The 14,704-nt window shown below is 37.1% G+C and overlaps 1 protein-coding gene across 1 annotated transcript; it reads left to right on the top strand.

The window, feature by feature from the left end:
- The first annotated feature begins 96 nt into the window (after positions 1 to 96).
- Positions 97 to 14,295, top strand: si:ch1073-456m8.1 (uncharacterized). Its single transcript, XM_060858289.1, has 6 exons — positions 97 to 319; positions 2,639 to 2,719; positions 5,780 to 5,812; positions 8,490 to 8,651; positions 9,873 to 9,956; positions 11,154 to 14,295. The coding sequence occupies exons 1-6, from the start codon at positions 224 to 226 to the stop codon at positions 11,649 to 11,651; spliced, it is 954 nt and encodes a 317-aa protein (XP_060714272.1). The 5' UTR covers positions 97 to 223; the 3' UTR covers positions 11,652 to 14,295.
- Positions 14,296 to 14,704: the final 409 nt, after the last annotated feature.

A 14,704-nucleotide genomic window follows, 5' to 3' on the forward strand; every position in this document is an offset into this window, starting at 1 on the left:
ATCCAGGTCTGAAATAATCTGAATAGAAGCAGGAATATGGGAAATAAGATGTTAATGATCGGTTGAATTGAGACGCGCCCCTGCTTGAGTCGCTCGAGCCCCTCCTATAGCTGGAGCTGAGTCTGAAACCACTTCCCTGCTGCTGGGAAACCAGTTTTGACTGTTCATACTTGTGGAATAGAGCATACAAGCGTCTTGTAAGTTGTTTGTTTTGTTTTTTACGATGCATTCGGACACAGTGGATATTTCTGCCTCACCGAGAAAACGGATCGTCTCGCGCGCGATGAGCGAGGAAGAGTCTCTTCGACACATAATAGAGGTTTGCTCTGTTTTTAAACATATTCAATTGGTTAAACGCGTTTAAGACATACTAATCTATCCCTAAACCGATTCCTCAAAAGTATCTAAAAAGGCTGAGGGCAATTATGTTATGGTTGATTGTGCAATCTTTTGTCTGGCGACGTGATTGTTGATTCTCACGAATCAGAATCGTTTGTTGATTCTTAAGAATCGGAATCGTTTTTGATTCTCACGAACCAGACTCTTTTGTTAAAGATAAATCAATAAAATGCCTTTAAAAACAATTGTGTTCAAAGATGCCTAGTTTCTGCTATTTACTAACTAACGCACGAGGAATGTGTTAAGCATAAATACTACAAAGGAATACGCCCAGATTTAGAAATGTGTTTTTCTGGGACTGTATTTTGATCGTGTTTCTAAAAAATCTCGCCCTATGTGAGATTTAATTCCTACCAAGTCATTTTCTCTTCCTGTTGGAATAACTATAAACTCAACACGAATAGTTGGCAAGTGTTTTCAAGAAGATTACAAGTTACTCCAGTCTGTTTAGGCGTTTCTAGGTGATGCCAGATGACGTCGTGACGTAAGCAGCTTATTAGCATATCAGACGCCTGCTGAGCTCTTCAGCTCTCACAGGCTTTCACCTGATAAATATTAAACACACAGTAGGACAAAAATAAGAGAAGTGTACTTCAAAACTGAACTAAAACATGCAAAAAGACACGATAATACATCAAGGTACATTACATGGCCATAGGTTTGTTTACATTTGACCATAAAACCTATATATGAGTCTTCCCCAAACTGTTGGAACAAAGTTTGAAGCATTCATTTGTGCAGCATGTTGTTGTATGTTGTAGCATTACAATTTTTCTTCACTTGAACCTAGCCAAAATATGTTCCAGCATGGCGTTAACCCTGTACACAAAGCAAGGTCCAAGAAGTCATGGTTTGCGAAGGTTGGAGTGGAAGAATCCAAGTGTCCTGCTCAGAGCCCTGACCTTAACCCCACCTATGGAATGAACTGGAACATTAACTGCACCCCAGACCTTCTCACCCCTACATCAGCACCTGACCTCACTGCTGATCCGCTGGTGGTTATTATATCAGAAAAATCGAAGGAGAAAATCTGAAATTTGGTGTTCAGCAAGCAGTTATGGTTATTATAGTTAGGTGTTCACATGCTGCAGTTTTTAACTTGAAGAGAAAGAGTTTTCGTTTTCTATCAGGACATTACATTTTGTTGTATTGGTTACCCCAATGCTTATACCCTGGCTAGCCGATTTTCCCTCTTTACTTAACTTTAAAATGGTTTGCTTTATGCCCAAACCCAGCTCTCATTTTTTCATGTTGATTTATATAACAGGGCACACCCTGGCAACAGGAAACAGAGGTGTCATGCTCTAAGTTGTTTAACACAGTTAGATGTAAATATCAGGAAATGAAAGCAGAAAGTCTGAGCTATCATGTCATATTCCTCTTTTGATCTCAAACCCAAATATTTACTGTAAACCAAAAGCGAAAGAAACAAAAGGTCTTATCGTTCCAATACATTCAATGGGGACCATAATCCCAATTAAACCCATTTGCAGGTTGTAACACTACAAAATTTGGAAAATGGTGTGTTTTGTATATTTTATATGGTTTAGAATTTGTAAACACTAAAACTTAGTGGTTATGGAATACCCACAGTGCACCATGGGAAAGATTCTCTTTCTTTGACATGAGGTTTTGGATGTAAGCCCTACTCCTCGTTGGAGTCTCATCGCCCGATGTGCACTCTGCTGTGGATTGATCTGCATGGATAACCAGTGACTCATTGGATTGCTGTGGCTGGGGCTGCCCGGGGACTGTCACACCTTCTTTGATCAGGTCTTCATCAGAAAGGAATTAATGTTGGGTCTGTGGTGAACTCGGAATTTACTCTGACCCATAAGTTCCTCAGGAGCTCTTGGATGCTCAATTCCACTCAACTGCAAACTGTTGTAGAAAGGACATTATTTACATTTACATTATTTACTGTCCAGTGTCACCCAAATGAAGATGGGTTCCCTTCTGAACCTGGTTCCTCTCAAGGTTTCTTCCTCATATCATCTCAGGGAGTTTTTCCTTGCCACCGTCACCTCCGGCTTGCTCATTAGTTATAGATGTTAGAGATATATATTAACTTAATTTCCCTGTTTTTTATTCTGTTTTTATATTTCTGTAAAGCTGCTTTGAGACAATGTGAATTGCTAAATGGAAGTGGTGTGAATTTCCTCACAGTCTAATGTAGTATACTGTGTTACAGTGTCTGTGATTCTCATGTATATTTCTGTGTTGGTTGGTTGTGTGTCAGGCTGAAGAGTCACCCAAGCGCTTATCTCGCAGAGACAGCAGATATGGATCTCTCAGGAGGGGAGACACAAGAGGAAGTCAGGTAAAAATATCCAAAAGTCAGTGCTCAGAGTTCAGTTATGGCTTAAATGACCCCACATTATGCCTTTATATTCACCTATTTATATCCAGATATCAGGTCTAATTCCTGTGACTTGTTCAGTGTGTATCACAATTGGGTGTTGACAATTTGACAGCTGTTGTGCAATAATGGGTTTGTTTCAACAGCATTTGTCTTGACAACTAACAGAATGTATACTACATCATGGTATTTTAGAGGGAAGTTTGCCAGATTGGTTTACATAGTACAGTTTAACACTATATGAACCAACCCTATATGTATGGCAGGATGGGAAAACCTCTCACAAATTTGGACCTTTTCAGATCAGTGCTGAAATGACTATTGATTAATTCAGTGAATTTCTTTCTGTCGCTAGGTTCACATATTTTATGCAGTCAATTTAAAAAGGTAAAACGTATATGCTGTCATCTGTACAGAGTGTATTCATTATTTTTGTTCTGGTGATATAATGGAACAGGTATATTGCAGACATTAGGGCGTTTCACACTGAATTAACCCTTAGTTATCATTGGTCTAAACTCCGCTTTTAACCGCTGGTAGAGGATTGTTTCATAATTTAGTAGCGAGGTTAGTACCACTTTACATTAGTACCCAGGATTATGAAACAGGGTTAATACCTCTTTTGTGTTAACCTCACATTGTAAATGCGTAAAACTATAGTGTTAGAATGTTGCGACTAGATACTTAGCAATGGACACCCAGAAACTGAACAGCATGTGTTTTATATCACATAAAAAACAGGATGCAGCAACAGGATGCAAAAACAGCTCTGTAGTGTTAGGTCACAAAATGCTGAACATCACAGAACTGCATGCTGTACTGAGGAAGAAATACATGACACTGAAAAATTTGAGGAACTTGGATATCCACAAAGGCAACTACGTGACAAATTTAAAAAGATCACATATCAGTGAAAGAAAACAATGCTTGCTTGGGCACAGTTCTTGTATTTCCTCACTAATGTGAAAAAGCTAGACATATTTCAAGTGTGAAAAGCTTTTTTGTGTGTGAAACTGAGGCTTATGTTCACATTGCTATGACACATAAGTATACAAAATGCTAACATAACACATTCAAGCTAGAAACAGGTTAGGAAGACTGAACATTTTTACGTCATTGATTGCTAAACTGGCTCCTTATTAAACATGATCTTTAAATAAGGCCCAGTTTTGATTTTACATAATTTTTTTGCCATGTGACAGGTTTTCCCAGACTGTGATTCTGGGCAATTTGCTAACAGTAGATTTGGCCACATCAATCATCCACCATCTACAAACAAACTGTTCTGAATTGCTGACTGAATTTTATTTTGAATCTCTTTTAAAGCAGTTTTGACACAGCACTCAAAATGGCCTTTGTGCATTTCTATGTACACCACATTCTTCTTGTCCAATTTAGAGCTATGCCTGAAGCGTTGTGGCTTAAGTCCAGTGTTCTAGACATGAGCCAGTTTGGTGAACACTGGGATGTAGGCTGCGTTTCTCACTTGGCTCTTGGCAATAAAATAGCAACATTGCAGCATTTATTAAGAAACTCTGAAAGGACAGGGTAGAAACATTTTAGAAGTGTGTCCACAATCAGGCAAACGCTTAATTACAAACTGATTGTTCAGAAAACATTTATTACTATCTTATTCCTTAGTAAATACTATTTTGTTCCTTCCTACCTCCTATAGTGAGTGAAACGCTCTATAGGGATTGAAAAGAACAGACATTTAGTGTCTATTTCAAGTTTTTTTACTGTCACACAGTTACTGATGGCAGGGTAGAAGATTTGGTGACTGAAATAGATTTATAGAGAGAGAGAGAGAGAGAGAGAAATGAATTATATCACTGTTTTTTTAAGTTACAGTGATGCATTATTATTCATTAGCTAGTTTAATAAGAACATTTGTTCATTTGTGCAGTTATCCACCAAGCCAATTTTTTAGAAGGATTGCTATGCATAAAATCACAGGTCAAGGCTGGATGTATTAACACAATGTGAATGTGTCCTGACCCTTTTTACCACTACACAGGCACTCAATTCTGCCAGCAGAATGAAATTAACTTAATCAGATATTTTCAATCAGTATAAACTGACATATTTTATGGCTACAAGTCTGATATAAAATAAGTCAGGACACTGCTGGATATCAGTGTGAGATGTATTTCCCTCAACTGGTATAAACCTATACAAAATTTTAGTGGGTGAAGATAACAACTTGAAATTATGAACAAACACTTGGACAACGTGAACAAAAAATGTGTATGTGTCAATTTTGAACATTTTGCCCCAGTAGGATAGCTAAATCAGAAATACTTAACAAATTCTTATTACCCTGAGTGTCAACTTTCATGTTTGCTGTCCCTGTTCAAGGATGCCACAGCAGATTGTCCAATCCATGTATTTGGTTTTGGCAGAGGTTTTATGCCGGATGCCCTTCCTGACACAACCCTCCCATTTAATCGAGCCTTGGGACCAGCACTGAGATTTAACCCCTCAGTGGCTAGGCTGGTTCTATATCTGGGAATAAAACCTAAGGATCCTAAAATTGGACCATGAGGGACTGATTGTCTACGCCACTATGGAAAAGAGTTAATCTCTGATTTACTCTCTGAGCGCATCCTTAGAGCAAAGTGTCTATTGGTTGGCCTATTAAATTGTAAACGTTTAGTGTTTGAAATCATTCTTTTTAACATTTCCGTTAGGAACGACACCAGAAACCTACCATGATGTTTGCTTTTCAAAATCCCCAGAGTAAGCTTAATCACTTCAGAACGGTTGCCCAGGGCAGTGACATAACAGACTGAGTCTGATTGTAATGGGATATAACTACATAATTATGAAAAATACTGTATATTAAAATACATAAAAAAACAACAATCAAGTAAAATCAATGATAGTATGATCGCTTGCTATTTTAATACAGTTGTTTATTTAAATTTTATATAATTGTCTTGTTTAGTGTGTTGCATATCTGTGTTTTTTTTTATTCTTGTATTATAAGGCTATTTTCTTTGTTTCTTTGTTTTGCATCAGAGTGAAGACGACCCTGCAGAGAACACATCCACGGTATTTATATTTATATACGCACTTCTGAATAATTTATTAAGTATCATTAAGTATAATAAATTACAGCTTTCAGTATAAACAGCCATAAATATTATGATGATGGAAAAGTTTCCATTTGTGTAAGTTTACAGTACCTTTTATTTTACAGTACTAGAGAAACATGGTTAAGCAAGCTAAGCAAACATCTATTCCATATATAACTGTGTTTTGGAAAGATAAACAAAAACCACCGGAGGTAAAAAAAAAAAGTACCAGTTGAGGGGGGAGCTGAAACATCTGGGGAAGCTTAAGTTCAATTTGACCGACAGTTATAAACATGTTCATATGACATCAGTGATAGCAAAGTGACATTATGTCTGGTGTAATATACTGATTTTAATAATAGCATACAAAGATGGACAAATTGTAAATGATGTGTGGAATGAAGGACATGCACTTTATTTACCGTATGCTGAAAGTTTTAGTGCAAGGTATGTTGTATGTAAGGTTGTCTATGTAACTCATAGCAACTGGAACCTGCTACATTTAAACATGCATATCGTCGCTGTCGGGCAGAAACCTCGTATGTCCAAATTTGGTCAATTTCATATTTTTTCACATATCGATGCTATTGGTCAGTCCCCACGTGGGTCTGTTATTTTTACAAGTTATTAACCAATCTAAAGTCTTGAAAATAGCTTGAGCGCAAATCTCATAACTCCATTGGACACTTGAACTGTCCACCTCTTCCTCACTCCGCGGGAGAGCTTCGCGGCATATTTCTCCTCAAGAAGAGTCGCAACGAATCAACACGTCTTCTGAGGTAAATGTCTTCAAAACACTGGGCTCAAAGAAAAAAAATCTTGACCCCCACTAGTTCCTGTCTGAGGACAGGAATTTAGCGCAAGACAATCCACTGCAACGCGGATTAAACCCTGTGCACTGCAGATAAGGTACGGCGTTTTTTTTTTCATTTCCTGAAAAATAAGATTTTGGGGATTCCGCCCGACAGCGACGATATAAAGCATATAATTATTTTTTAAAATACATGCATATTAATTAGAAATTACTTTGTGAGAGTCAGTAGAGTGGCATGTCAACATGGGAAAATGCCACTCTACTGACTCTCACATAGCAATTTCTAACTAACCTATTTATATCTAGTTGCCCACATATAGATATAATCTAACATTATCAATGCTAACATTACGTAGCCAGCCTATCTACTAATTACTAATGTTCGTTGAACTATTTGAGTAGCTAGGTTTATTAGTAACTAAGCCAACACTATGGCACCTATTGTATTCTGTCCTTCAAACCAGGAGCAAGGGAGAACCAAGTTCACTAGAAAGCTAGAAAGGTAAAGGTCCAGTCTAATGAAAATTTATTTAACAATGCATCAAATATGCTTGAATAATAACTACAGTATCACTTTTATTTACAGTCAATTCATTACATACTCTTTGACTGTCTGCTTACTTCACTGACCCAGGACTCAGATTTTGGAAGATTTTGAGATTTTACTTTACCTCCTTACATATGGTCAGGTCCATATTTATTTGGACTGTGACATCATTTTTGTAATTTTGCATCTGTACACAACAATGGGTTAAAAATGAACCAGTGCTGTACCAGAATGATGGGAAAAGAAGGGTATGGTGAAGGAAGGAAGGGCTGATGATTCAAAGCAGACCACATCATTTGTCAGACATGTGGAGTCAGTGTTAGGACCTGGGCATGGGTTTATAATGTTGATGTGACTGTTGATACAAGTATGAAGCTATGCTTATAAGCTATGCTCCTTAGATTCTCAGGATAATGCGAAAGCCACCCAACAGGCAACCTGTCCTCAACTCTTCGAGCATACTTTTTACCTGACAAAACATAAAACTGAGGGCAGAAAGACCTACAAACAAGCAGCAACTGACAGAGGCTTCAGAAGCTCAAGCAGCTCAAGGGAGAAAACTCAGCATTTGGTGATATGCATGGGTTATTGTAGTTAGTCCGTTTACTTCTGAGCCTGTGAAAATGAAGGGACTATGGGAAAAAAATGGCTGCGATTGGCAATTAATGCAATATTATTAATTATAATTAATGCAATATTTAAACCCCTTGAGTTAACCTCTACATTCACATTTTCTTTTATTTAATTCAAATCCATTGTGTTGGTGTATATTCATTCAAATACTTATGGACAGACTGTAATTTGAGCCTGGGGTGTTACAATATGCATATGAATATTCATATCATCAGTACAGTGATCTGCAAGACTGCAAACTGAATAAAGTTATAACATACAGACTTTAACGAGAATGGTTTCTGAAATTTCATTCTATGACATTCCTAAAGAAAGAATAGATGTTACATGGGAAAAGCTTTCTATTCCCAACCAAATCTGTTGCCATATTATGTAAAATGGACCCAAACATGTCTATCAAATGTACATTTAAAAACCTTAATTTCTATGTATAAAATGATCTTTTTTTGGGCAAGACAATTTTCTAAAATGTATCTGCCATGAAATAGCCTATATAGCTGATATTGCGATAAACCCAAATACAATTTTTTTGGGGGTATTTGACCATGATACCTGATAAACCATGATATTACATGTTATATCAGTTTAGGAAATCCTAACATGCCAACATACTGTATTTCACAACAAAACAGCAACTTGTAGCTAATTTATATTCTGCAGATGGAGCTACAGCAGAACTACGAGATGTGTTTAGCCGAGCTACAGAGCGTTGAACTGCGGCAGGGGGTGTTACTTTTCCAGGTAGAGTGTCTCCAGGATGCCCTGGAGGGAGCTGAGGAGATGCTCATTGAGACCAAGAGGGAAGCTCATCAAATCAGCATGGTATATATGCCAACATTTTTTTGTCTATCCTAACAACTATAAGGTCTGGTACTATTTCACAGCAGGGGCTTTGAGATTCACCTGGATATCCTCTTCTGTTAGATGTGAACATTAAATGAAGCCCCTGTATTTACGTGACTGTATTGTGCTGCTGCCACGTGGTTAGCTGATTACAAAACTGCATAATGATGTACCAGTTGTACAGGTGTGCTTTTTAAAGTGACTGGTGAGTGTATATTGATGTTCACTATTGCTTGTCTTGAACACACTGGCATCTTTCTTCCTGAGCAGATCTACTGTGCCTGATTCTGATTCTAATTTAGATTCTGATTAGAACTGATTTGGGAACAGAGCAGGAAACATCTTTATAGAAACAATTATCCAGGAAACACTGAATGCAAGAGATCCTGGTGTCATTGACATGTTGGGGCAGTGGTGGCTCAAATGGTTAAGGCTCTGGTTTGTTAATCAGGGTTTAATCCCCAGCACTGCCAAGCTGCCACTGTTTGGCCCTTGAGCAAGCCCCCTAGCCCTCACTGCTCCAGGGGTGCCGTAACATGGCTGACCCCGGGCTCAGACTACAACTTCTAACGTTGGGATATGCGAAGAAAACATTTTACTGTGTTGTAATGTATATGTGACAAATAAAGGCTTATTATTATTATTATTATTATTATTATTATTATTATTACTATGTGGAAGTAGTTCCATGAATTATGTGCTCTTCGACAACTGGATCCAGTGCTTCACCCAAATCCTAGAATCCTAACTTTTCATCAGGGCCTCTAGGCAGCAGAAACCTCTCCATTTGCACTGAAGGTGTATATAGCAGCATTTGCAGCTTGTCACAGCACCATGGATGGCATCTCCATGGATGGCAACTTATTCCAACCTTCAAAAAGGTTGTTAATTGTTTCCAAACAAACATTATCTGCTCCACAAGAGTTCCTCCTTTTGCTGCAGGCAGAGAATCTTAAAGTTATTTTTAGAGAACAAATTAGGTTTAGATCAATGGAAGCATTTTGCACTAATCAATTCCATGATGCACCACTGTAACCGTTAATATGTAAAATTGTGCTTTTAAAAATTGTGTTAAAGCAAATAATGTTGTTTATGTCACTCTCTATCTTTATATAATCTTCATCTATAGCTATTTGTCTGTCTCCGTTTCTCATCTCATCAATAACCTAATCCTTATAATAATTTTCCTCCTGCCTGTAGGAGCTGGAACGAGAGAGGGGGCATAGAAGGAAGTTGGAGAACGATGTTGCATTGCTGATGCAGGAGATAGAGCGGTTAAAGGAGGTGAGAACAAGCTATGCTAGTAAAAGAGAAACTGCCTGCTTACAGAAAATTAGTGGCCAACAAAATTGGAGTTTACATTAAATTAAAGTAGATCCACACTATAGTGTAATTTACCTAATATTTATCTAGTGGATCTGAGCATGTGTGAATCTAAAGATAGACACTGTGATAATGAGTACAGTGAAGTGCAGTAAAGTATTCTTACATATTTCATATTGTGTTATAAACATTATATATGTACAATATGCATTGAACTTTCTGGGCTATAATGATAAAAAGTCCTAACAAAAAGTAATAAATAATTGGCAAGTTTATCAGTCTATCAGTTGGTCCAGACATCCAGTCCTTAATTACATGTTTATTAAATTTTAGTAGTTAAGGAATAATTAGGTTTAAGATGAACGGAAAGCAAGATGTAAGTAAAACAGCAGTCAGAGCTGCAGACAGACAGCCCACTTTAGGAGCTATAATCGCATGATGATGTAGTGTTAAACAAGTTCCTGTTAGGAGATAAGTATAGATCTGTTAAAGGACCATCTCACTATTGCGTTATGTCTCAGAAAGCATGAGATTTTCCACTCAAATTTTAAAAGAATTTCACCTTCCTAATGACAATAATTAGTGCTCTTTAACGTCACACTTTAACGGTGTTAAAACAGTGTCTAGTATCGGTAACAGTATTTGTAACAATGCTTTAACAGTGCCTTGTATATAAAAAAATAATGTGGTGCTAAAGTTTGTCCAAAACAAAAAGGAAGTGATTACATTACACAAGTTCCTGTTGGTGTGATACATATGGAGCTGCCAAAGACAAAATTTTATACTCAATTAATGGACCATTACACTGCTATGGTCACCACAGTAGCTGTGTGAAAATACCACCTGAGCATTTGGTTAAGACTTTCCACCTGCACATCTGGTAGTTCTTGGGAACACATGGGAATCAAACAATATTCTTAAGAGAGCAATCTGCTCACCACTAGTATGGTCATTTTACACTAAAGGGGCAAGTTGGCTTGTCTCTTTTCCTTCAGTAGTTTACCAGACCAAAGAAAAAATACTGCTTTATCTAAACTTTTAAATTCTGTAGCCTCCCTCTTGGTCTCATATTAAGGGGAAGAATCTTTCTAGAACATTAGCATACAACTACTTTATGTTAGATTTCTTTTTGACCATATTTTTTTTTACTGTCACCAGGAGAAAATTTCAGTTGCAACTGAAAGTATAATACAAGAGCAGAAAGAATCTGATGTAATGACAGATAAACCTGCTGCTGACGGCGTGGATGGATGTGTATCTGAAGAGATAAAATCCGTAGACACACCTTCACAACCTACAGGCTCTACAAACAGTTTTGCTAACTTTGCTGCTGCAGCATATCTACTGTTCAAGAACAGAAGATTAGAGCCAAATTTCTCCAAACAGCCTGATTCAGAGGGAACCTCGGTGGACCAGGAGGTAAAACCAGACGTGGTTGGTTCTGAACAGACTACAACAGACGGAAGCAGCCAAAAATCTCATGACGCCGAAGACTGCGACGAGAGCAGTGGCTATGAAGACGCTCCATCAGATTTCTCACCTTCGACTCCTGATGGGTCTTCAGAGGCAGTGTTGCCAGAAGATGGAGAGATCGAAATGAAGAACAGCAATGAGGCCAGAAATGCAAAGGATCCAGAAGCCTGTCTTCTGTCTTGAAGTGGAGGAGTGTGAAACCCGTCTGATTTTGAGACTGCTTTAAGTATAAATTCCTGCTGTTTCCAAAATGGCTAGAGGGCATTTTACACTTTTTATGAATCTATGTTTTAGTGCGACTTTAGTCCTATATTCATAAACATGCTGTACTTTGCCTGGCACATGTTGCTCTATATGGCTGGATGTTTTTTTTTATCAGAACTTGATATATCACTGGGGCTTTTTGGGCTGGAGACCAGAAATAAAAATTACTTGGACCTCAAGCTCAAGTGGGACTTAGTGGGATTTTATGTTACTGAAGTTGTGTAAAAGCTAAAAATCTATGACCGCAAATCTAATCTCCCCTTCAAACCTGACCTTCATCTTTGTATCTGTTCAAACAAATTATTTATTTTTACAGATGAAAAATTTGTAATATTTCTATTTTATACTAATTGGGGCAATATATTCATAGGAAGTTTAAAAAAAATGCTTAGCTATATGGTAAATGGTAGTGGGAGAGTAAATGGTGATATCAAACCCATTTCTGCTACCCATGATGCCCCAGATGCTTTTTCATATGCATCTAAAATTTGAAGGAGTTATCATAAAGCACTAAAATTCTGCATAAAGTGAAGTCTCACACTGTAAGCCAAAAGTGACCTCACAAATTTTATATCAGACTTACAGCCATAAAATAAAAGTTTGTTTATACTGATTAAAAATGTCCGCTGGCAGAATGGAACATTAGTGTACTACCAGTTAAAAGACTTATTTTCTTTTACACTGCCTATTAAGTTACATCAAGATACAGCTCCACAATGCAAACTGCATTTTGAGCAGGTCTAGTGTGAGCGACTGCAGGAAAGCTGATGTTTGAACTTGGCAGGAAAATGGAAAGGATGACAATAATTCTGTGATGTCAGCAAACTAACATCAAATTCAAAATCTTCAGTAACCACTTGATCCTGGTCAGGTTTCTGATGGATCCAGAGCCTATTCCACACTGTAAATCATGCTAGCCCCATTGAGTTATGTGAACATGTTTCTTCACTTTTTTGTCATGACAGATTTTATATAGTGAAGTCAAAAAATTAAAACTTCAAGTAATCCATTATCTTAAATACTTATGTGTTGAAACAAAATTTTCCTTATGTCGAATGTATGCACATTTTTAAGGTAGCAAGTAAACTTGTATTGAGGTTTAACCATTTTAAGATGTCTTACGGTGCAGAAATTCTGGGACACCAGTCCATTGCAGGGCAGCATTCACTCACAGCTAGGAGCAATTTAGCAATAAAAATCCACTTACCAATGTGTTTATGAGAAGTGGAAAGGAAAACCCAGAATAGAACCAGTCATACATAGTGAGTACGTGCAAAAATATACAATAATAATATTTCAAATGACTTCAATTTGGGAAACTTTTTCACATACGGCACTATTATTACTAAACTTCTGTCTAAGCAGGGTTTCAACAGTCATCAAATGAGGCGCTGTAGCTAGATACTACTGCTGAAATTTCCATCTTTAAATTATTAATTAACAGAGCCAGCTGCAATTTATATGACTATTCTGAATTATTATAATTATTGTTATCATTATTATTAATAATGACAATATCACAATATTTACAATATTGCTCATTTTTAGCACTGCGTTTTTAGCTGCTGGCTAAACTGTTCATTGATATTTTATGCTATAGAATGTATATTTGTCAGCTTGAGTGATGCACTTGGTTCACTTTCCTTCTTTGATTCTGCCTATCTTGACTGTCTGACTGTACTTGCAATTGAATTTGTATGTTCTCAGGGTGGATACAGATGCAGATTTCCGGGAATGCTGTTATCTAAATTAGCAAGGCAAGATGAAGTGGCAAGTCACGTGAAGAAGCTTGCATGCTTTTATTAGCTTATGTCAGTTTCTCTGTGTGTGTGTGTGTCTGTCAGTGGAACCTCGAATCAATCATTTCCCAAAACATCACTAATGATCATTACCTTATTGATTCTATAGTCGTAATTTCTTCTATTTTGTAAAATGGTTCTTTTTGGAAACAAGAAGGTTTGTTGATTTCAATCAGATTCACGACATGTAGCCTGCTATTTCCTGCTTTATGTCAGAGCTTGTTACTGAAGAATGATGCATGCACAGAATAGACAAACGCTCATGAGATAAGCTCATGCAAATCATTACAGGCGTTACAATTCAATGAACAGTTACAATACATTCTACTTAAAATGTAATATTTTAAAAGTTTATTTTGTTCTATGTCAGAATAAGGAAGAAGCTGTTAATTTGTATCCACATTGAAGTGCTGTTTTTAGCTGCTTTTTGTAAACTCAGATATCTACATATAATGTTTTCTGAATTGTTTTCTGAAAAAAAAAAAAGAAGTAAATAATAAACTGCTTGGTCAAATGAACTATATATTAATAGTTCTTTTGAATTGTTCCATTTCCATTTATACCTTTGTCAGATGTTTTTTTTTTGAGACACAATCCTGTACAGCAGGAATCTTTTACATTTGAGAGTGCACAATTAACCATATTTGCCCTGACTATTGCATATCCTGTGCCTACTGTCTATACTTGCATGTATTGTTTCATGCTGGTCATTATTAATCAAGTAGAAAGATGCTGATATTAAAATGTTCTGTCACAATAATTGATTAATGGTAACCACTTTATTGTATTGATTATGGCTGTATTGAATCCAGAGCCTATGCCAGGAGCGTGAGCCGGTTCAGCGCTGAGCACCATGCACACTTATATTCAATTTAATTCATTTCAATTTACTTGTATGGCATTTTTAATTCACATTGTCTCAAAACAGCTTTACATAAGTATAGAAACAGAATAGAAATCTTAACGTTTACAATTAAGTTACTATATTTCTGTTGCATTTATCCCTAATGAGCAGGCCAGAGATGATGGTGGCAAGGAAAAACTCCCTGATATGATATGAGCTGAGATGATATGGCTGACGCAACAGTGGTTCAAGGAAGGTGTGGCAGTCTTTCTGATCTAGGAGGACTTTCAGTAACTGCTCTTGATCTTGATCAGAGTCACAGTGATTCC

This window comes from Tachysurus vachellii, chromosome 22, assembly GCF_030014155.1.
Source record: "Tachysurus vachellii isolate PV-2020 chromosome 22, HZAU_Pvac_v1, whole genome shotgun sequence".
NCBI classification, from domain to species: Eukaryota; Metazoa; Chordata; class Actinopteri; order Siluriformes; family Bagridae; genus Tachysurus; species Tachysurus vachellii.